The sequence below is a fragment of the Arvicanthis niloticus genome, chromosome 22 (genome assembly GCF_011762505.2).
Source record: "Arvicanthis niloticus isolate mArvNil1 chromosome 22, mArvNil1.pat.X, whole genome shotgun sequence".
Taxonomy (NCBI): Eukaryota; Metazoa; Chordata; class Mammalia; order Rodentia; family Muridae; genus Arvicanthis; species Arvicanthis niloticus.
The window spans coordinates 46794971-46816844 of NC_133429.1; the positions used below are offsets into that span (position 1 = coordinate 46794971).

At 39.4% G+C, this 21874-nt stretch overlaps 1 protein-coding gene across 6 annotated transcripts in view; it reads right to left on the reverse strand.

Moving 5' to 3' along the window:
* Slc16a7 (solute carrier family 16 member 7) overlaps positions 1–21874 on the reverse strand; it is a 163550-nt gene that overhangs the window by 64958 nt on the left and 76718 nt on the right. For all 6 annotated transcript variants that reach the window (XM_076920387.1, XM_076920382.1, XM_076920385.1 and 3 more), the window contains 2 exons: positions 13698–13823; positions 2214–2463 (listed from right to left, as the gene is read on the reverse strand). In XM_076920387.1, the coding sequence (XP_076776502.1) occupies positions 2214–2433 (220 nt within the window). In that variant the 5' untranslated portion in view covers positions 2434–2463; positions 13698–13823. The remainder of the gene's footprint in view (positions 1–2213; positions 2464–13697; positions 13824–21874) is intronic.

A 21874-nucleotide genomic window follows, 5' to 3' on the forward strand; every position in this document is an offset into this window, starting at 1 on the left:
ACAGTTCTCCTTTGTTTGAGGACAATGACTGTTGAGTTGGAAATTTTGTCCAAGACTTACTGGATCTTATCCAGTTCTTATTTTTCTTCCAGGAAGTACATGGTTATTGTGACCTGTGGCTCAAAAGAGTGAAATAATCAGTTCTGGACACAGAATATAGTCCAAAATAAAGTTCATAAAGTCCAAGGCTGGACACTGAACAATGCAGAGGGTCCTTTTCTTTGCCCAACACAGGGAGTAGGTTTAGAGGACAGCACAGGTCAGGGTGTTAGAAAAGGTACCACAGGAAGTATTGAGTGAGCCTCCAATGAGCCTGCATGTCCTGAAGCCATAGAAAATTGGGTATTGTGTATGAAAAGCTGGGAAAAGGCAACTCAGGAATTGCCCTTAACTACATCCAATTCTGATTCTTGACTTTAAGTTAGTCAACAATATTTTTAACAGAAAACTATGAAAGAGAAAATGGAACTTGATGTCCAAACTCAATGGATCCATATCAAGTCTCTAGCGGCTTTCAATTCAGTTATATGTAAGAAGCAGGGGAAATAATTGGATGTATCTTAATGTTTACCTTGACCTGTCAGGTCAAGGCAAATCTGTTAGTCCAGCAGAGCATCAACATAGAACACCAGACCTATAGAAGAACATGATGCATTGCACAAGATCAAACATTTCTATGTAGATATAAGAAATAGCAATACAATTCTTAAAACAGGCATCCAAACGATATTCTAAGTTTTTAAGTCATAGCTTTTCAAATATAAGCACCAATAGAATTTAAATATTAATGTTGATATTCAAGTAAAAACTCAACAGTTTAACCATGTCAGTATTATTCAATCCTGATTAATCTAAAATCATTAATATACAAATAGTGGAAAATTCACACTGATGGCAATGTACTTATCACACACACACAGTAGGATTATTTACAGATCAAATATTGGCTTTGGTAGTACATTAGAGAGATGCCATCTTACAGAATAACCCATATGCCTCCAGGACAGGTGGAATGTGTGTCAACAATACAAAGCAAGAGACGGCATTGGGTTTTCAGAACTTGATTAGCCTGGCTCTGCCATTCTGTAGATATACAGAGAAAGATATGAGAGCACAATTGAGGCTCAGGTTGCGTATCCAGAAGTGAGACCTGTGACTTTGGAAAACTAGTTTGTCAATGTCCTTCATCCCAGAACAGAAAGAAGAAAATAATCTCTCGGATTCTTAAGAAGACTGCAAAATACTACACAAATCAAGTGTGGAATGAGGCGTTGGCCAAGAGCAAATTCCAATAAATATTGGTTATTATTGCTAACGTTCTATGCCCCTCACTAGGAATCATATAACCTTTACTTATATAGTAAAAATTGACATTAGATGACAGAAAGGTTAGCTTTACATTCTTCTATTCTGATTCTGTAACTGTTCCTTAAATTTAAATTACCAGTTGGCAAATAAAAGTTCTAAAACCCATACATTTTAAGTAATGATTTATATGCAAACAATCTATAAAAGTTTAGTCTGCTGTTGAGAATGTTTTAAAGACAACAGTCACGTAATAATGAGAAAATTTCATTATTCTACACTCCAATGAGAGGTGGTTTAATAGATTCTTTCTCTCTCATGATTCACACTCTCATTTTAACAGAAATTCTAACAATATAGCTGAAGCAGCCACTTCAATAAAACGATGTCTTTGTTTTGGGGATCCTGAAATAATAAGGAATTATTCCACATACAATGACTTGAACATCTGCAGAAAATACATGGCGGGTGGCACTACTCCAGGCACTACTAAACAGAGTGTGTTCTAGCTTTATACACTGAAAGGAACAGATTTCCTTTTCACTCCAAGAAAGCCCATTGGTCAGCTACGGCAATGCTGACATATAATCCCCACATCATAGCATGGCGTTCACTCCAAACCAAACAGCAGAATCACTTGGAACCTTGATAGTCTCCCAAAGCTCACTTGTACAGATAATTCTCCAGTCCAACAAATATTCCATTAAAATTCAAAATGAAGTAAACAGATAAATAATGATAAATTACCACACACCATATAGAATGCAGTTCAATCGTGCTTTTCGGTTGATTTCCACTGGTTAACATGTTAAGAGTTTTAATATATGGACATAGTCAATCTGAAGTAGGTGAAGATAGGAAACTACACTCTTACTCCAGAAATCCCTTGGTACCCGCGAGAACCTTACCTCCCGCATACATGACAGCCAGCATGATGGACGATATCCACGCAATCTGACTGGAGGAGGTGTGGAATATTTCCTGGATATCTTTGAAGAATACCGTGACAGCTTTGGGGAAGGCATATGAAAATCCAATGGAGATAAAGGACGCGCAGACTACAACCCAGCCCCACCCTCCATCAGGAGGAAGTGGGTTTGGAAGTGGTGCCGCAGAGTCTGATGGCATTTCTGCACTTCTACTGGAGACTAAAGTAACCTAGTGGAAAAGAGATGACAGATCATGTTATTTTTTTTGATTTTGTGTATCACCCTTGACAGTTGCTAGAATAGCATTTTCAATGTAACTACCATGTGATTTTTCACTAATATATTCAGTATTCTTGTACTTTGATAATTATTAGAAAATCAAAACAAAAAATTTTCTGACAGCCTTGATTATTAAGAGGTAAAATCTGAAAGCACCTAATTATGGGAAGACAACATTTGAACATGAAGAATCCATACTGAAGGGCCAGGGAGAAACTAACTACTACACAACAAATGCTTTCTTCTGTATGTGTGCAGGGTGTGGTTTGTAACCATGTGTGTGTGTGTGTGTGTGTGTGTGTGTGTATGTACGTGTGTGCATGTGCATGTACTCGTGCCTGCATATGCATGTCAAGGGTTGATATACACTGTTTCCTTCTACTGTTCTCCACCTCAGTTTTCAGGAAAACAGTCTTTTACAGTCTTGGGAGCTTGCTGATTTGGCTGTTTTTAGGGACAAATGCTCCAAGGAGTCACTTCTCATTCTGTTTCTTCAGCACTGGGATTATATACATAACGCTTTTATGTCGATTCTGAAGGACTGAACTTGGGTCCTCATAATCTTGTGGCAAGCTTTTAACAACTGAGCCATCAGCAAGCCTTAATAATATCTTAACTCAAAACATTGCCCTTCCAAAATTAAGGTTACTGGCCATTTTGTCAATCTCTCCTCCCTCTCCATCCTCCTCCTCATTCTCTTCTCATTTCAAAGAATTTCTACTAGCTACACCAATAATATGCTTCCTTATTGAAGGACTAGAGAAAAGTCTTAATATATTATAGATTATAGATTATAGATTATTTATTATAGATTATAGATTATAGATTATAGATCATATTATATATTATTATATAATATATGATATATAAATATATAAATAATATAATATATTATATAATATGATATAATATATATTATATGATATATATTATATTATTATATAATATATGATGTATAAATATATAAATAATATAATATATGTTATATAATATGATATAATATATATTATATGATATATTATATATTATATTATATATATTATATAAATAAAATACATACATACATACATACACACAGACACACACACCTAAGAACACTTAAAACTTTCCTGTGGGAAGAAATGATGCACAGTTTAGTATATAAGAAATTTCACAATCTGGAAACCTTACCTCCACATCCTCTCTTGAGGTATAGAGATTACAGAAAAAGGTCACATTTCTGTGAATATACATATACATACACATACAAGTGTGTGTGTGTGTGTGTGTGTGTGTGTGTGTGTGTGTGTAATGGTTTCCAAAAATCAGCCTATGGCTAAATGTAATTTCTTTTATAATTTCTCTTTTTTGTAAATGTGTACATGATTTTAACACACACATATATTTAAGATGCATTAATATTTTAATGTGCATTAAACTGTAGAATGACAACTCAGTTGCCTTCAGCTTAATCCACCACTCACATTGTCATATAATGTTCATTACACATGAGGATAGAACTAATGTGTGTATGCATGTGTGTGCATGCATGTGTGTGCACAGGTGTGTGCATGTGTATGCACATGTGTGTATGTGTGAATGAGCACTCATGTGTGCACACGTGTGTGCATGTGCATGTGTGTGTGCACGAGCATGAGTGTGTGTGCATGTTGCATGCATGTGTGTATATGTGCATGTGCATGTGTGCATGTATGTGTGTGTGCATGTGCATGTGTGTGCACACATATGTATCTGTGTGTGCGTGTGGGTGTGTGTGTGTGTGAGTATGTGTGCTGAGAATACCTAAAGTGTTTTGTCTTAGCAGGCTTAGAGCATACAGTCAGTACCTTGTAAATCATAGCCAACTGTGCAAAAATTATCTGCCCTCACAGACTCTACACAGCTCCATCTCTGTGCCTTTGAATGGTACCTCTTTCTGAACACCCCCTTCATTTTGGGTTCTCCTATCCTAAGAAAACACCTGATGCCTGTGATCCATGGTTTTGGATTTTCCTTTTGAACATACTACACACATGCACACAAAGAGATCCTTTAGTGTGTTCTTTTAGGGCCAGAGGTATACAGTATAATGTCCTCTGTGTGTTAACACATTGACAGGAAGGCAAGTGCCTCTCGAGTCCTTTCTAATGGGATCAATAAGAGTATTTTATCAACTTTAATTATAAAAGGCTTCACACAACGATATTATTGTAAAGGACAAATGAATACTGTGTGGTTTCCAGGCTACAGGGTCTGCACTGAGTGTTTATCCGAACTGAGTTGTAGTGTCATCGACAACAGTGGCGTAACTGAGCACGGTGTTTCAGTGAAGCTTTCTTTACAGACTAACTGTAAACTGGATAACTGCCGTTTAATGATGTCTATAACAGATATTAGAGAAAAAACCCAGAAGGAGAAAAACACCCAGTCCAGCAGTTATTATTAAAAATTGTACATATTTGGTTTTGTTATTGTTCTATGTCAATATTTGCCTGATTAATTTAAATGATATTGTAATTTCATGAATCCCAGAGATACAACTGCAATTTTATATGAGTTATTTTATTATTTCTATTGGCTGTAGTAGAGGATTTTTTGTAGCTACATAAGCTTTAGACAATATAGAAAATCAAAAAAATTCAACTTTTGGCTGACACCATGATTAAATAAAAATTTATTATGTTTTATATTGTATTATTTTCTTGTTAGATCTATATTACATATATTGCTTAGCCATATGTTGACAATTTTTAAAGCAGTCTGAAATTACACATTTAGAAGAACATAGGAAGGAAATGGCAAATGTGTCTCCTCCAGGTCTATTTGGGAGAGTCGATGGTAAGAAATTAGTGCAACTGGGAATTTTTAAATGGTAAACTTTTTATTTCTAAGAATATACAGTGTAGTAACAAGTTATTCTAGACTAAATAGAGAGGGGGGGACATGAAGGCTACCGCCAAACACAATAATGACATGAATTGAACACTGGAGTCAACAAGGCATCTCAGCGGGTAAAGGTGTTTGGAACCAATCGTGATGGCCTGAGATCAATCCCAGGAAACAGCATGGTGGAAGTGGGGAACTGATTCCCAAAAGTTGTCTTCTGCCCTCCACATGTACAGCACACAGACACACAGACACACCCGCATATACACTCACACACATGCATGCATACACATAGGCACACACATATGCACACACAGACACACACATATGCACACACACACTTGCACCCACACATATACACACACATGCACAGATACACACATGCACACACACACGTACACACATACACATGCCCACATAAATGTCCGCACACACCACATGCACATACACACACGCACACACATACAATTTTACATTTTTTGGCTGTGAGCCTAGCCTTGTGACTTTGTGTATATACGTTTCCTGTGCTTTATCTTTGGCTCTCCATTATTTCCTGTTTGTCTCTTTGGTCCTATTCAAGTTTACCTGCGTTCACTTTAAGTTGTTTTATTATATGGTTCTCTCTCTTTTGAGATATCTGTTTGTTTTCTAGTTAAAGAGAGAAAGACAGGATGTAGATTTAGGGGAGTTGGGAGGTAGGGAACGTATGGGCGTACTTGGGGGAAGGGGAGTCGTAATCAAAACGTAGTGTGCAAAAACTCTCTTCAAACATAAAATAAAATTGGTTACTTAATTTTAAAATGTTAACACATTTCATCAAATTTCTCATATTTTATGCTATTGACCTAATTGCGTAATATTCAAATTAACCTATAATGTAGTGTAGGTATACAAAAATACTATGGATAAAGGGATATACCTTAGTAAATTCTGAATCCTTGTTATTGTTAAGTATGTCCTTATTACAATATTTACTAATCAATCCAATTTCAAAAAAAATCCTTTGATATTCTAATTTTAAAATGAGACAATTTTGGTGATATCAAGAAACTTGGCCTGAGTAACTTGTGAGCTGCAAGATCTAACTGCTGCTGCTAACATAAACTACATAGGATCAGAAATAAGACTACTTGATTACGTGCTCGGGGAGTAAAATAGGCCAAAGAAAACCCACTTGATATTTTTATTATATTCTACGTGTCTAAATATCCTGAAGGATTGAAACACTCAAGAGCACTCGAGTTCCAAAACAGTCACAGCCTGAAAACTTCTCCCTGTAGAAATTGTATAGTTGGGTGCTAAACATTCCCCAGTGTTGTAGAGATGAAGGCCTGGCCGTCTGTCTGGCCGTCTGTCTGCCCTTGGTGCTGCTGTGAAATGGTTGGACCTTTAACTTGTGAACTAAGGGAAGGAAGTTAGCTCCCTGGTGTGTGCTTCTGTAGAGAACTCTGGGACTGTGGCCTTTTCTGCCTTTCATCTTGGCTCCCATTGTGTGTGTCTTTGGAACAATGCATCCCATGCTGCCTTGCCTCAGAGTTCTCACAGTGGTCCCCAACAAAAGAATGAGGTGTCAGTGATTAGAACCTCTAAAGTATTAACGAAAAAGAAATGTTGCCACCATTAAAGTGAATTTTCTGGGGTAATGGGTCACAGTGGTAAAACTGACTAGTTCAGGGATGCTTTGACACACTAAAACTACTCTCTAGCAGTTTGTTCTAACATATTTCCCCCTGGGACAGAGACAGGAGGTATAGAAGGCCAGCAAACTTCACAAATCAGGGGAGGCTGAAACTCTCACCAGGGCCCCGATGCAAGGATACAGAGGTGGGTACACTGCTGTGGCAGGGGCCCTGAACAGTAACGCTTGGAGGACAGGAGATTCTGAGATCTGTGGAGCTTCACAGGGAGCTCCTGTGCTATACTTTCAGGGGATACAATTGCTTCTGAGTCATCTATACACCTGTAACTCACCCCCTAAATCCCAGTGGTTCCTTCACTAATCTGCCTTAGTTCGTTTTTTAATTCATTATTTTATTTATTTACAATTCCAATATTGTTCCCGTTCCTGGTCTCCTCTCCATAAGCCCCCCATCCCATTTCCCCTCCCCTTCCACTTTAAGAGGGTGCTCCCCCACATACCCACTTCCACCTCATCCCTGTAACATTCCCTTTCTCTGGGGCATCAAGGCCTCTGCTGAGGCAAGACTGGAGACCATGATGTTTGGAGGGTATAAATAGGACTAGATGGACAGTGATGGGGGCTCAGATTGGTTTGCTTGTAGAGCTAGCTGCGCAGTGCTTGTGAGTCTGGCATCTTTGTTGATCTTCCCTGAGAGAGGCACAGCCAAGAACTTCTCCTGGCATTCTTCCCTGGTCCCTCCTGCTGACTAGAGTCAAGGCCAAGGCCTGGCTGTCTCTGCTAGATAGGGCCACTGCTAATGATTCTTGTTTGCTATCCTGACTCTACTGAAATGGACAGTTGGTGTTTCTATGAAGTGTTTGTGAGTGGATCGAGCTGCTGCTGCTGACCTGTGAACTGACCTGCTGATTTCCAGACAACACAGATGGGAGTTTCTCCAAAGAACCTCTCTAAACAGGTCCACTTCCCCCATATCCTTTCATTCTCACTACCTCTGGTGGGTGGGGGGCTACAAGGAAGGTTAAAACATTTAAGAACCATCATTAAAAATAGATTTTGAAAATAATTCCACTTGTTCAAACATGTGGACTTTGGTGAACTTGTTACTTTGGTCTGTAGGGGGTTGATCTTTTTATAGGAGTGGGGGGGGTGCCCACATGTGCATGCACCTATATATGTGTATGTATGTATTTAAATGCATATGTGTGTGTGCATCTGTCTGTGTGCATGTGTGTATGAGTGTGTGCATGCATGTGTGCTTGCCCGTGTGTGTGTGTGTGTGTGTGTGTGTGTGTGTGTTTATGTTGTCTTCTCAGAAAGAAAAAAAAAATCTCTCAAATAACAAAAGCCCACTCAAATGTCAACGAGACCAGCAACAAAATAGGTTCAGGCATGGACAAATAAGGCTTATAAAGTGGTTACTGTTTTTTTAGTGAAAAACACTTGTATTAGGTTAATATTCTACTGAGGTTACAAATTGGACAAGAATCCCCACATATTTGTCAAGAATTACTTTTAAATGGTGTATATCTTTACAGTGTGTTATAATCTTTTGCATTGTTTCTTGTTGGAAACTAAACTAAGTATCTCTCTTAGCTCCTCATTTATTAGGTTTTAAAACAGGACCATTTCGGTTTGAAGATCCACTGGCAACATTCGAGTACCAAAAAATAGTGTTGTCAGAAGTGCATGATGCTTTAAGAGAACAGAGGGAACAGTGGATGATAACCATTGGTAGAAGCTAGCTCGGGCCTTGAGAGTTGTCTTATCAATCTGAACTTATTACCACGCTTCAAAACTAAAATTCAAAGTGACCAGTTTTCCTTTTGGCTTGAAGATTTAAGAAAGAAAACCCAGAAAAATCACTGAGAAAATACCAAAAGGCATTTACGGAGTAAAGAGCTCTTTCTTGTAGAGTGTAGAGACAGTTATAAGGAGTAAGGACCTGGCCTTGTAACTTTCTTGTGTGCAGAATGCAATTGAAACACTCTATCCTTACTAATCTATGAGTTCAAATGATGTAGTCTTTATCATATTTAACATGGTAAACATTTAGAAGTAACACTTTGCAATTCATTTTCCTGTCATGTTAAAATGCATAACATCCATCCCTCTCCTCCAGGCTCACATGCTCCTTTCCCAACAGGCTGGCCCTTCCCCTCCATGGAGAAACAAGACAGCGCTGCCACCTCCAACACATTCAAGCCTGCAGCTCATCGGAGGACTATGTGTCCTGTGCCTGCAGGTCCCCCTTCCTGAAGCTGGGACTCTAGATACATACAGCCACTCCTCTTACTCCAGATGAATGAGGAGAAGCCCTCAGCACCTGCCATAGACTCCTGAGGATTATCTATGAGCATTCTCTCACTCAGCTTAGGTGAGCTCCACATGTCAGGGCTGAGCCAACAATACTTCTTACACCCCATTCAAACACCATCACCGAGTTACTTGTTCTGGACTGAATGGGCTCAGCAAAGAACAAGCTAACCTACACAACAGTCTGCTAGAAATCAGTGCACCAGAGTCAACTGTATGCGAAGAACTATAGCCCACTGGAGAGAGCGGGGAGTGGGGGAAGTTGTCTTCCCTGGGGGGCCTGGGAGGAACATACCAATTATTCAGTACTGAACAGCTGGCCCTGAAAACATACAGGTCGCATCAAACAGATAGAAAAACTGATATTTAGAAATATACATCATATATAAACATGCATATAGGGAAAAAAAGAAGAGGCCACGAATTTGAAGGAGAGTGGGAGGGAAGAGACATATGGGAGGGTTTGGGGGGAGGAAAAGGAAATGTTTTAACTATGATCTCACAACATAAAATAAAATTAAATAACATAGTGCTCCCATGGTAATGTTACCTGAGAAAAGAGACTTAGATGATGCAAAAAATCATAAATGTTAAATAGCAATAATGATAAAGAACTCATAAATAATAAAAATAATTACAAAGAACTCCTCAAAAAGGGTATGAGAAGCTGCTGTGATAAAGAGCACCAAACAAACAGGAAGTTGATTTAAATAATGAAGACAATCCAAGGCAGTAGTTAATACAGAGAATCTATAAAGAAACCCCAAAATGAAATAAAATTTGAAATGGGAAAGTCTGGAATTCAAACAGAATATTCCAAAGAAAGCATCACGGATAGATTGGACCAGGTAGAAGAGAGTACATATTTTAGCCACTCTGGCTGAAGTGAGAGGGAATCAGCTATTTAATCTGAATTCCTTTATTTGATAGGAAGAATGAATCTTTTTTGAGGTATTATTTAGTCATGTGCGTCTTCTATTTAGAACTGTTTAGATTCCTAGGTATCTTTCAGTTGGAGCATTGATTTCCCTGACTTCCTCTGCAGCTCTTTGTAGACTGTGGGTACGAATCCTCTGATGCACAGCTGGTGTAAACACTCTGTTGCTTTTGGGTTTTTTTTCTTCACCTGACTGATGTTTCTCTTAGCTGCAATGCAATTTTTAGTTTTATGAGGTCCGAGTTGTCAGTTTGGGGCATTATCACCTTTTTAAAACGGTGGTTCTGTTTGCAGAGTGCTTTTCTACACCCGTGTCTTGTAGGGCACTGCCTAGGTTTTCTCCTAGCATTTCAGGGTTTCAGGTTTCAAACTGAAATCAGTGATCCACTCAAATCTGATTTATGTGCAGGATAATCTTATGGATCTAATTTCATTCTTCTGCATGTGTGTAACCGGGCTCCCAGAACCATTTGTTGAGGGTGCTTTTCCTTCTCCCAGTGAGCCTTTTGTCTCTTTGTCAAAAATCAGATGGTTATAGTTCTGTGCACCTATATTTGGCCCTCCTATTTTGTTCTAATTGTCTATATTTCTGGTTTTTCAGCCAACACAGTATTTTTATTATTGTGATTCTGAAAAGGTCTTGAAGTCTGGCATAGCGATGTGTCCAGTGTTATTCTTTTGGCTTGGGATTGTCTTTTGATGGGAGAGTTGAGGTCGTTAATAGAGCTATTAGTGAAAGTCATGTGTAAACTGTAGTCATCCTGATGCTTTCTGATGCTTTGTATTCTTAGCTGTGATTGTGTGGGTGGGGTTTCAGCTTTGTTTTCTTTCTAGAGTCTATTGGCTACACTGACTCTTCCCCTTGGCTCAGAATATTCCTTCCAGTACTCGGATTAGCATTTTTGTTTGATATTAAATTTTGAAGGTTGCTTGTATCATGGAAAGACTTTCTTTCTCCTTCAGCTATGGCAGGCAGTGTTTCTGGGTAACTTTGTCTTAAGTTGGCAGTCCTGGTCTTTTAGAATTATTGAGCTCCAGGCTTTTTTAGATCTTAAAGTCTTCCTTTAAAATCAGCTTTTACCCTTTATATGTGACATGTGTGGTCTTTCTCTTGCAGGTTTCAATATTTTTTCTTTATTCTGTATATGTAGAGTTTGAGTATGATATACTGTGGGGAGTTTCTTTTTTGTTTTCTCTAGGTGGGGGTTCAGTGTGCTGCTTGTATTTGTATGGTTTTGTCTTGTTAGACATTTCTCTTTATTCTGTATATTTAGTGTATTAACGTTGATGCACTGTGGGATGCCTCCCTGTTAGTTTTGTCTAGCTGGGCTGCTTATGTCTGTATGGTTACCTTACTTTAGTATAGGAAATTTTCTTCTGTGCTCTCGTTAAAGATCTGGTATAAACCATTAATGTAGGATTCTTTCTTCTATGCGTGTAATTTGAAGATTTGGTCTTTTATGGTATCCGGTATTTCTTTTATGCTTCCATCCTGTGCTTGCTAACATCTTTTATTTGCTTTGCTTAGTTTACCTAGATGCTTGAGTCCTTCTACTTGTAAGGCTTTCCCCTGACCTTTCTTATCGAGATATTGAGTTTTAATCCTAGTAAATGAACAGCCTACAGAATGAAAAAACATCTTTGCCAGCTATACAATCTGACAGGGGATTAGTATCTACAATACACAAAGATAGTAAAAGGGCCAAACATCAAGAAAAAAAAGCAGAGAGGCAAAGTACTAAACAGAAAATACTCAAAAAGAAGTACCTGAGAAATAATTTGTAAATAGTCAAGATGATCCTTAGCCCTGAAAATTAAACTGAAATGCTAAACAAATTTGAGATTTCATCTTACATCAGTCAAAATGTCAAGATATAAAACTGACACTTGCTGGGGTGGGCATGGAGAGAGAACTCTTACTCGCTGGTGGGAGGAGTCATGTTGATGGTCTCTGTGGACATATGGAAGATCTGGAAAAAGTTAGAATTAGAACCACCACACGATTCAGTTATACCATTCTTGGCATATACCCAAAGGACTTTATCTTACTACAGAGATACTTGCTCATACCATGTTCAATTATGTTCTTTTCATGATATCCTGGAATTTGAAACAGCCTAAATCTTCCTTGATGAATGAATGGCATGTGGTACACTTACAAAGTGGAATGATATTCACCTATATGAAAGAATAAATTCTGAAATTTATAGGAAAATTGGCAAAGCTATAAACAAGAGTTCTGAACAAGGTAATGACAGAATGACAAATACCTCTGGTTTTTCTCTCCTCTGAAGATGTTAGCTTGGAGTTTGTAGATATGTAAGTCTCATGTGGAACATCCTCAGAGGGTGAGGGAATTAGTCAAGTGTCATGGCAAGAAGGGTTTTTCAGAAAACAGAACTGGTGGTATGACTGGGGATGAGGAAGGATACAAGAGGTAGCACGAAGAGGTGGAGGGTGAAAGGGCAGGGTAGACAATCAAGACCTAATACTAAAGGCTTCCACAAATCTCCATAGGAAAACTACTGCAGAAGGTTCCTGAAATTTAAGCATACACAGGTATAAGACCTCAAACATTACTACTCTAAATGTAACAAAAATCCACCAACTAAAAACTATAGTCAAACAAAAAAGAAAACAAAACAAAACCATGAACAAAAATACCAAGGCAAGGGGCGCTTCTCATTAATCAGAGCTGGTGGCCAACAAGGTCTCACAGACCTCCAGAGTCTACTGCAATTGCTCTTGGCTGTCCTCTAGAATGTGATGGTAAGACATTGATATTGAATACATAACATGGCATATACCCAAAGGACTCTATCTTGAGTCCTAGATAGGGAGAAATCAAGTTGGTACGGACCGGGGAGTCTCATCCTTACTATCTTCCATAGCATTTGAAGGAGTTATCCGTGCTACCCGAGGAAGAGAAAAGTTACACTCAGTCTTATCCGGCTATGACCTCTAAGAGCAACAGTAACTATCTGCCTGGAAAGGAAAGTGTGCCCTCAGGTGTAAGAGTGCCACATAAGGCATGCGAACAAATAAAGACTTTCTGGTTGGATTTATGGTACACTCCACACTATACCACAGGCATCTGTCCATTACTGAGGCTGAGAACCTATGGGTTGAGAGACCATAAACCCTGGGGGTAAGGCAGTTATTGCTGGCACTCTTGCTAACAGTTCATAGTATTAAGGTCCCGATCCCTTACCCTTGGGAAAGTGGCACATCCCACAAACCACCTCTTGCTTCTTAGCTGCTGAAGTTGATCAGCAATCAAGATTCAGCCTGAGCACACATACTCCTGCATTGTGCTTTTCCTTGTGAACAATTCTGTAATGTCCTATGTACTTGGAAGCAGTTAGGTTTTGTCTGTTTTATTTGTAAGTATGACCAAAGGAACTACAAGCGAAAAATACAGGCTTACCTGTTGTCAGATGACCACTTTAACAACTTTGGGTGTTATGTAGAATATTTAAGCCTAGTCACTTTGTGTTGACGTGCAATATTTGAAGGCAATATGAAGGAAGAGGTAGAGCAGACTCCAGATTATCTACAGAAAAACAAAAGCAGGTAATCAATGTTTAACTGTAGTACACTGCCTCATTAGTCACCAGCTTTAATTCACCCCAGTAATTCTACACATCTTTTATAACTACAATAATAAATGTGCATGAATGCAGATACAAACATGATTGTCAATCCAATTTACTTACTAAGGCGTCACTGAGAAAATCATATATATGGGGCTAAAGTGAAATGTACAAGGTAAAGAAAAGAAGAATCAGCTTCTTAAATATATAATAACAGATTATAGGGCTAGGGGTTATAGCTCAGTGGATCAAGTGCTTTCTGTGGCAGTGTGAGGAATGAACTTGACTCCCAGCATCTGTGTAAATAGTCCAGCACGTGGTCCTTTCTTAGGATTCTAACACTAGGATGTGGAGGCAGGAGGATTTCTGGGGCTTGCAATCCAGCCAGTGTAGGTGAATGGATGAGTTCCATATGCTAGTGAGAGACCCTACATCTAAAACAATGCAGATGGCTCCCGAAAAATGACTCTAGAGTCTGCCCTCTGGCTTCTGCATATAATACACACAAACAGACGCACACCTGGACATGTGCAGACATCACGCAAATAACAGAGTATTCAACTTACGTTATAACAAAGAAAATGTACTGACATTTATTGCTACTACTCAGTTTCTTACATCTACTTAATTTGGCATTAAATTGTGTGTGTGTGTGTGTGCGCGCGCGCGTGTGCACATACATATGAGATTTAACAAAATAATCCTAAATACTATCAATACGATACAGGTTTTAACCATGTGACACACAGTGCTGGGTGGGGAGGGGCCAAAGTAAATATTTTAAGAATCTGTTTCAAAAGTCAAATGTTTTAACCAAGTCTAAATCTAATAGATTAAATATCTCTATTAAAGATATTAACCTCAATATGGTACAAAATATATAAAATTTGGTATAAAGATACTTTGAACCAGATTAAGCATAAGAAAGAGTGGGAAACTAGATTCTTTCCATTAAATACGCGGGTAACTTCTTTGGCTCCAGGGCAGGCTGACATACAGTGCTGAGAGGAGACGTTGTGACCATCGATCGGGTCAGAGGTGCTTGTGTAAGAGGATGAAGGGTGTGGGGAGACCAATGAAGAGAGCAAAGGAGTCTGAGAGTCACTGATTGGATCTCAGCAATTGACAAGAAATTGAGTTAAAGGCTTCACGTTTCCTAGCAGTGAAGTGTTTGCACTCAGAGGACCTGAAAGGCCTGTGGAAGAGCAGCTTATGTCGGCTCCGGTCCTGCCCGGATGGCTTAGGGTTGCCACAGCTTTCAAAAGCTGGGTAAGTCACGAGCTCCAGCCCACCCCAATTAGCCAGTCCACGTCAATGTAGGAAGTCTTTCTATTTTCAGATGATTAATTTATCTTCATTTTTCCTCTGGAGTAGCAAACTTCACTGAGCACCAGGCACGTCTCAGAGGAAGCCCAGCAGGCATTAGTCTCAGAGGAAGGCCCGAGGCATCCCTAAAACCCAGTCTCTGGCCCCAGGCTACAATTAATTATACCCAATGTCTTACACACATCAGTTAAGAAGCAAGAATAAACGGAGCTCTGAGGAAAATCTCAGGATGCTGTGAATCCTGCTCACCAAAATGTCTGTGAAATTTTATAGTGTACAATCTAACAACCCAGATTTTAGAAAAATCAATCGACAATATGGGTGACTTTCAACAAATGGCTTAATAATCCAGAAAGGCTCAATTTGATTCTTTAAATTAATCTATGTTATATCCTTTCTCTACTGATTTTGATCTATTGTGGTCTAATTTATAGACACTAAGCACAGGCTCGCTCTCTCTCTCCCTCTCTCTCTCTCACACACACCACACACAGGTGTGTGCATGTACACACAAACACAATATAATATGTATTGTCAGTTTTAACAATTAATGATCATGTCTTAACAGTTTAACCAACCATTCTTAAGAAAAGATGAAATTTTTATTTTTTATTTCATCAAGTAAAAGGTTTGTGGGCTACTTCCCTCCTGCCTACTACAAAGCAGTGCTTGCTGTTAGCACGATCACAGGGTAACACCCATATTTGCTAATACTATTTCTTGGCTGCACCCATGCATGCCACACAGGCTTTACAAGGTATGTGAATCAATAATGCTTCAATGACTCCATTACGTCTAGATACTCGATTCAATTGCTTTTGTACACTACACTCAGAGAAAGCAGTATTTTGAATCAAAGTACTTATGGAGGCATGGGGGATTGAAGATGCAAAGTGCGAGCATCAAAGTGATGTTCAGTAAGTATCCAAATTGTTGCTATTACTGTGGTGAATTTCTAGCTTTCAATTCTTGTACATGCCTTTCCGAGGTTCAGAGTTCACATACTAACTACTGAATTTAAGAACTACAAGTACACATGGATGCCTTAAAGTTCACGGTTGTTTCAACTTACTTATCTCTATGTTTTTTTACAAGTTTTTCAAGTGGTTATAACTTGTTTAATTATTACTATTAATAACAACCAAGTTGGGGTCCATCGAAAACACTACTTCAGGTGATTTCAACAGAAAATGTTTTTGTGTTCTAAAATAAATATCACTTTATCAATTAAGTTGGTTAATCCATGTTAGAGATAATAGCAATAGTGGTGTTAGTGATTATTGATGGCCAGACTTTCGGTCAAGGCTCTCTTGCATCCCATGGTACAGGATTATCACCATGTTCCTTAATGATCTGTTAAGGTCCCTTTGTTTAACTTCCCGAACCTTAACCAGACAGGGTTGACTCAGTAAACTACAGCCTAGATAAACTCAGTTGGGAGAGTGTTGGCTTTATTGGAAATACCCCAGATTTTCTAGATTAAACCAAGTACCCAACACTGGCTTATGTGACATCTGAGTAGATTAAGATCCTCCCTAAAGAACAATCACCGGATCTTTGTGCTGTCTGTTTCTTCTTCCCTACACAAAACAATGTAGCAATGCCAAACTAGCGTACAGTGATTTAAGTTGGCTTGCCAGCTCATCCCATTTAACAACGGTAATTAAATGGAACTAACTGGTGTCTTTTCCAACCTATAATTGAATTCAAACTGGGAGGTGATCCTGGGAGGCTCTTTTACTGTTTTCTAAGTGGTCCATCCTTTAAATCCTATTGACTGATTAACTTTGACATCTAGACAAGAAAGATATCAAGACTGCATGGGCCTCCTAATGTCAGCCACACAAAAGCTACTTTGAGACGCAAACTTACTGCAGTTAAATTAGACTCTGAGAATTCTAATTGACATTAAGGATTAAGTTAACTAAAGATTTCACAAACGCAATTGGTAAGTTAAAATAGCATATTAATGTATACTAAATTGTGAAGAACTAGAAATCAATTGCTAATATCAAACAATTATCCTGGTTTATGGAATTATGCTTTCAGGCTCACAAAGAGAACAATCACAGTAGGCTGAATGGTGGCTACTTTTATGTCCCAGATTTCAGGGCATGTAACAGTACCTCAAATAGCAAAAATATAAGCTTCTGACAATTCTTTTTTTTCTGTATTATTGAGGTAAGAGCTACTTGTAATCACACTATCCTTAGAAGACTAGAGAGATGGAGTCTGGAGAAAGAAACACAGGGACATTAAGAGGGATGCAGATCACAAAAGGTAGAGACTGAAGAACAGAACTCCAAATATTGACAATGGCCACCAGAAGCCTGAGGAAGCAGGGAGCTGAGTCCTCTGCGCCTGTTTTGGCAGGGTTGCCTTGCATATCAGCCTCCATTAGTACTAAAAGTGGGTCTGTGTTATATACAGCACAAGGCTTATAGTAATGTTGTCAGAAAGTCCCGGGAAATACGCACAACTTTCATGGTAAATTGTTTCTAAAAGCCATAAGCACGGTGACTGGACTGTTAGATTGCCTTGTCCCTAGAAAATTACATAATTATGCAATGATATTTGAATAGAGTTCTCGAGGACAGTCATCACAAAGGGGCAAATTGTTTCATTTGTTAGGAAATACCGGATTGGTATCTAATAACCTGACAAAAGGATGTAGCTGACCTGGACAAACCGTTGAGCACCTCAAAGGGGAAGGGCATAAATGGTAAAGTGTGGTTCTGTCTAGTTTATTACACTTATTTCTATTTTCTATGTATCATGCTCTTGCCTGCATGTATGAGTGTATGAGTATCCACCACACGTGTGCATGGTCCTTGGAGGCTTAGAGAAGGTACAGGAGGCCCCCAGACTGGAGGTAGACATTAGTGAGCCACTATGTGGGTGTGGAAATGAAACCCAGTTCGTCTGCAAAAGCAGCAAGTGCTCCGAACTGCTGAGCCATGCCTCCAGCCAGCTTCTGTGTGTTTTAAAGTGTGTGCTGCACAGGTGGACTGCTGCAGTGTTCTGACTGAGGTAACAGTACCACAAAGTGCAGCTCTACAGACACGGTCTGAGAATCAAGACTGCTGCCCATCCAACCTCTATACCCTGTCTCTCAATCCTCTTCCTCAACCAAGTTTCATAGACTAGGCCTTGGTCAGTTTAGGTGCCCTAATGCTGGATCTGACTTTTTTTTTTTTTTAACCTTCCAGCATCTCCTTAGAATCTCATGGATCATCTGTCAGAAATGGACAGTGATAGACCTAACTTTTGCGTAGACAGAACGTTATTTGAAAGAGTCTGTCCCATGGGTGCATTCAAATTTCAGAGACAATTATTTGCAAATAATGATTTTTTTTAAATCCAATTTCCCTCTTTGCAAAAACCCCACTTACTACTCCTCAGCAGGAATAGTGCACACTCTCCTCACCACCTGAATGGAGCTGAGCATGCAAATCTCCCTTGGCAGATAGGTAATCACTCTCCTGGTAGTCACCACTATTCAGGGACGTTTAGATGGACTACCTGACATGGTATGTCTGGAATCTCCCATTCAGTAGGCTGACAAAGTTGAATCTCAAATTTGAGGGTCAGACTGGAGGATGTGTAAAACCCTATTTCAAAAGCAAACAAAAATATGCCTTTTGCTGTTTATTTGACAGTTCAAGAAAGCTCACGGAGGGGGCAAAGGAAGGTTTTTCTTTAACCATACAATGTGTATGTGCATATGTACATGCACAAATTATCCAGAACAAAACATAAAGAGCTATTAACTGCATATAGTTTGGGGAAGTTGATCTATATAACTTGTGAGGCTTTAAAGATTATATAATGAATGCATGTTCTTTTTCTATTATAAGCTTTATAACATAAAAGTGCTAAAATATAAAACTTTAATATGCACATATAAATCTGTTTCTTTATAAGATGTTTGTAGTCAGCAGTAGGTAATTCTACTGGAATTAAAAGAGCGGAGCTGGGTGGCACAGAACTGTGATCCGGACAGCTTAGGGGTCCAAGGCATAAATGTTACATGCTCAAGGCCTGCTCAGCCCCAAGAGAGAGTTCTTCAAGTCCAGCATAGTCCACTTAATGATATCCCTTGTCTCAAATTCAAAGGAAAAGGCAGGACATTCATACTGTTGGTTTCCTAACTCCTTTGTTGTTTTTCTAATACCATTTTCATCGTGCTGATGGGATGGATAACAGACGTTGATTTTAGGATTCAATGGAAATAAAATTCTTGCCCAGAATTCTACCACCCAAACAAGACACTCTGGTTCAAGTGTTGGAGACATAGAGAGCTGAGTCTCCTGTCAATACTGAATTTTTGATGAAACAGATTCTAGGTAAAAGACTTGGACCTCCTAAAGCAAGTCTATGAAGTCATTTAACCCCCTTTCTCCTGAACATCTATTGACATTCTCCAGTCAACATTTAAGAAAGATTGAACGGTACTTGGGCGATCTGATATTTCTCATTTTGCAGTTAATCTTCAAAGACTTCCCAGCTGTCCTATTTTTGTCTCCTTCTGCTGTGGTAAACACCATAACCAACGAAATGTGTGGAGGGAAGGATTTATTTCATCATAAAGCTTACAGCTGTCATGAAGGCAGTCAGGGCAGGGCCCAAGACAGGACTGGTACTGAAGACATGGAGGAACACCTTGTGCTCTCCATGGCTTGCTCAAGCTGCATTTTTATCTATCCCCAAATTATCTGCACAGGGGTGACCCTGCCCATACTTGTCAGGGTCTTCCCACATCAACAATTGATATAAAAAACCAAAAACAAACAAAACAACAACAACAACAACAAAAAACATATCCAAAGACTTGCTTATAGGCCAGTCTTATAAACACAGTTTAAATAAGCTCCCTCTTTCCAAATGAATCTTGCTAGGGTCAAGCTGACCAAACAAAAGCATGGAAAAAATAAAATCAAAACCAAAGCAAACCAAAGTAACAAATAACAAAAATAAAATAAAATAAAATAACCAACACTCTAGCCTTTAATTCTTTCCCCATTTCAAAGGCATTAAATTCTTATTGGCCTCAAGAAAGGATTCCTGAAAATCCCTGGATATTTTTTGTTGTTGTTGTTCTATTACTATACTCATTTTTCAAAGGTCAAATAAGAAAGAGATCTATACTATTTTCTAATCTCAGGAATAGGAATCAGAAATAAACTAGAGTCGGCTGTAAGAGTCTGGGAGGAACAGTACCATTCGAGGAGAATTAAAGTATCACAACAGAGTGAGTCAGCCCGGCCAGAGACATGGGGCACAGGGTCTTCCTTGTCACCAGGATGAGCCTCTTGGGTCTCCTGACTCCTCTAGCTGCCCGCCAGCAGACTCTCCTGTGGCCCATTGTTCTGCTCGGAATCCTAGACACTTTTCCATTTATGACACACAATGCTTTGCCAGCTACAGTCACAGGACTCCAGAGTCTCTGCTACCTCCTCCTTTGTGTCATAATGTTAGTACCATGAGGGAGTCAGACTGTCTAAATGCTACCTCTGTGCATTAGTTGGAAATAATACTCTTACCTTGATAGCTTCTTATATAGTCCTTCGAAAACACCCATTAAAAAGTATAGAGTAAGATGGTACTTGTAAAATGTTTAGTGAAAATCAAGATATCGATCTGTGTCCAAAGAAATATTTTTTAAAAAAATAATAATACCACTGGGGGAACCCAGAGACCAAAGAGCATACAAGGCCTGGACCTGGCCACCCCCCCTACACACATATATGTAGCAGATGTGCAGCTTGGTCTTTTTGTGGGTCACACAACACCAGGAGCAGGGGCGTCCTGATTCTGTTGCCTGCCTGCAGATCTTGCTCCCCTGAGTGGTCTGCTTTGTCTGGCCTCAGGGGAGAGGATATACCTGGTGCTACAGTGACTTGAGGTGCCAGGGTGAGTTGGTACCCAGGGGAACCCTTCACCTTCTCAGAGGTCAAGGGGAAGGGTGGGAGAGAGGGCCAATTTGCGAGGGCAACATGGATGTAACTGTGATCGGGATGTAAAGTAAATCAATTAATTCATTAATTTCCATCATTAATTACTGGAAAAAATACCACAGTGGTGCTATAGTTTATAATGCTCAAATGAGGAGTGTAAATAAAGAGCAGGAAGAGGGGAGTGGGCAGGGTCATGTATGGGGGAGACAAGAATCCCAGAGGACCAAGAGAATGAAAGGAAATATGCATCTGTGGAGGGTGGGGTAGGGGAAACACCTAGAAAGTTCCAGAGATCTAAGATGGGGGAAGCTCACTGGACTCAACTGGGGTGACTTTAGCAGAAATGCACAACAGTGTGGAGATGGAACCTGACGAGCCCACCTCCAGTAGTCAGACAGAACACCAGTGGAGGGATGGGAACACCCACCCACCTACAAAGCTTTTGACCCAAAATTTTCCTATCTAAAAGAAGTTCAGGGACAAAAATGGAGCAGAGACTGAAGAAATGGGCTACAAGTGACCAGCTCAACTTGGGATCCATCTCACAGACAAGTACCAAACCCTGACACTATTACTGATGCTATGTTGTGCTTGCAGATAGGAGACTAGCATGTCTGTCCTCTGAAAGGCTCTACCAGCAGCCAATTGAGACAGATGCATATACTTACAGCTATACCATTGGACTGAGGTCAGGGACCCCTAGGGAAGGATCAAAGGAGCTGATGGAG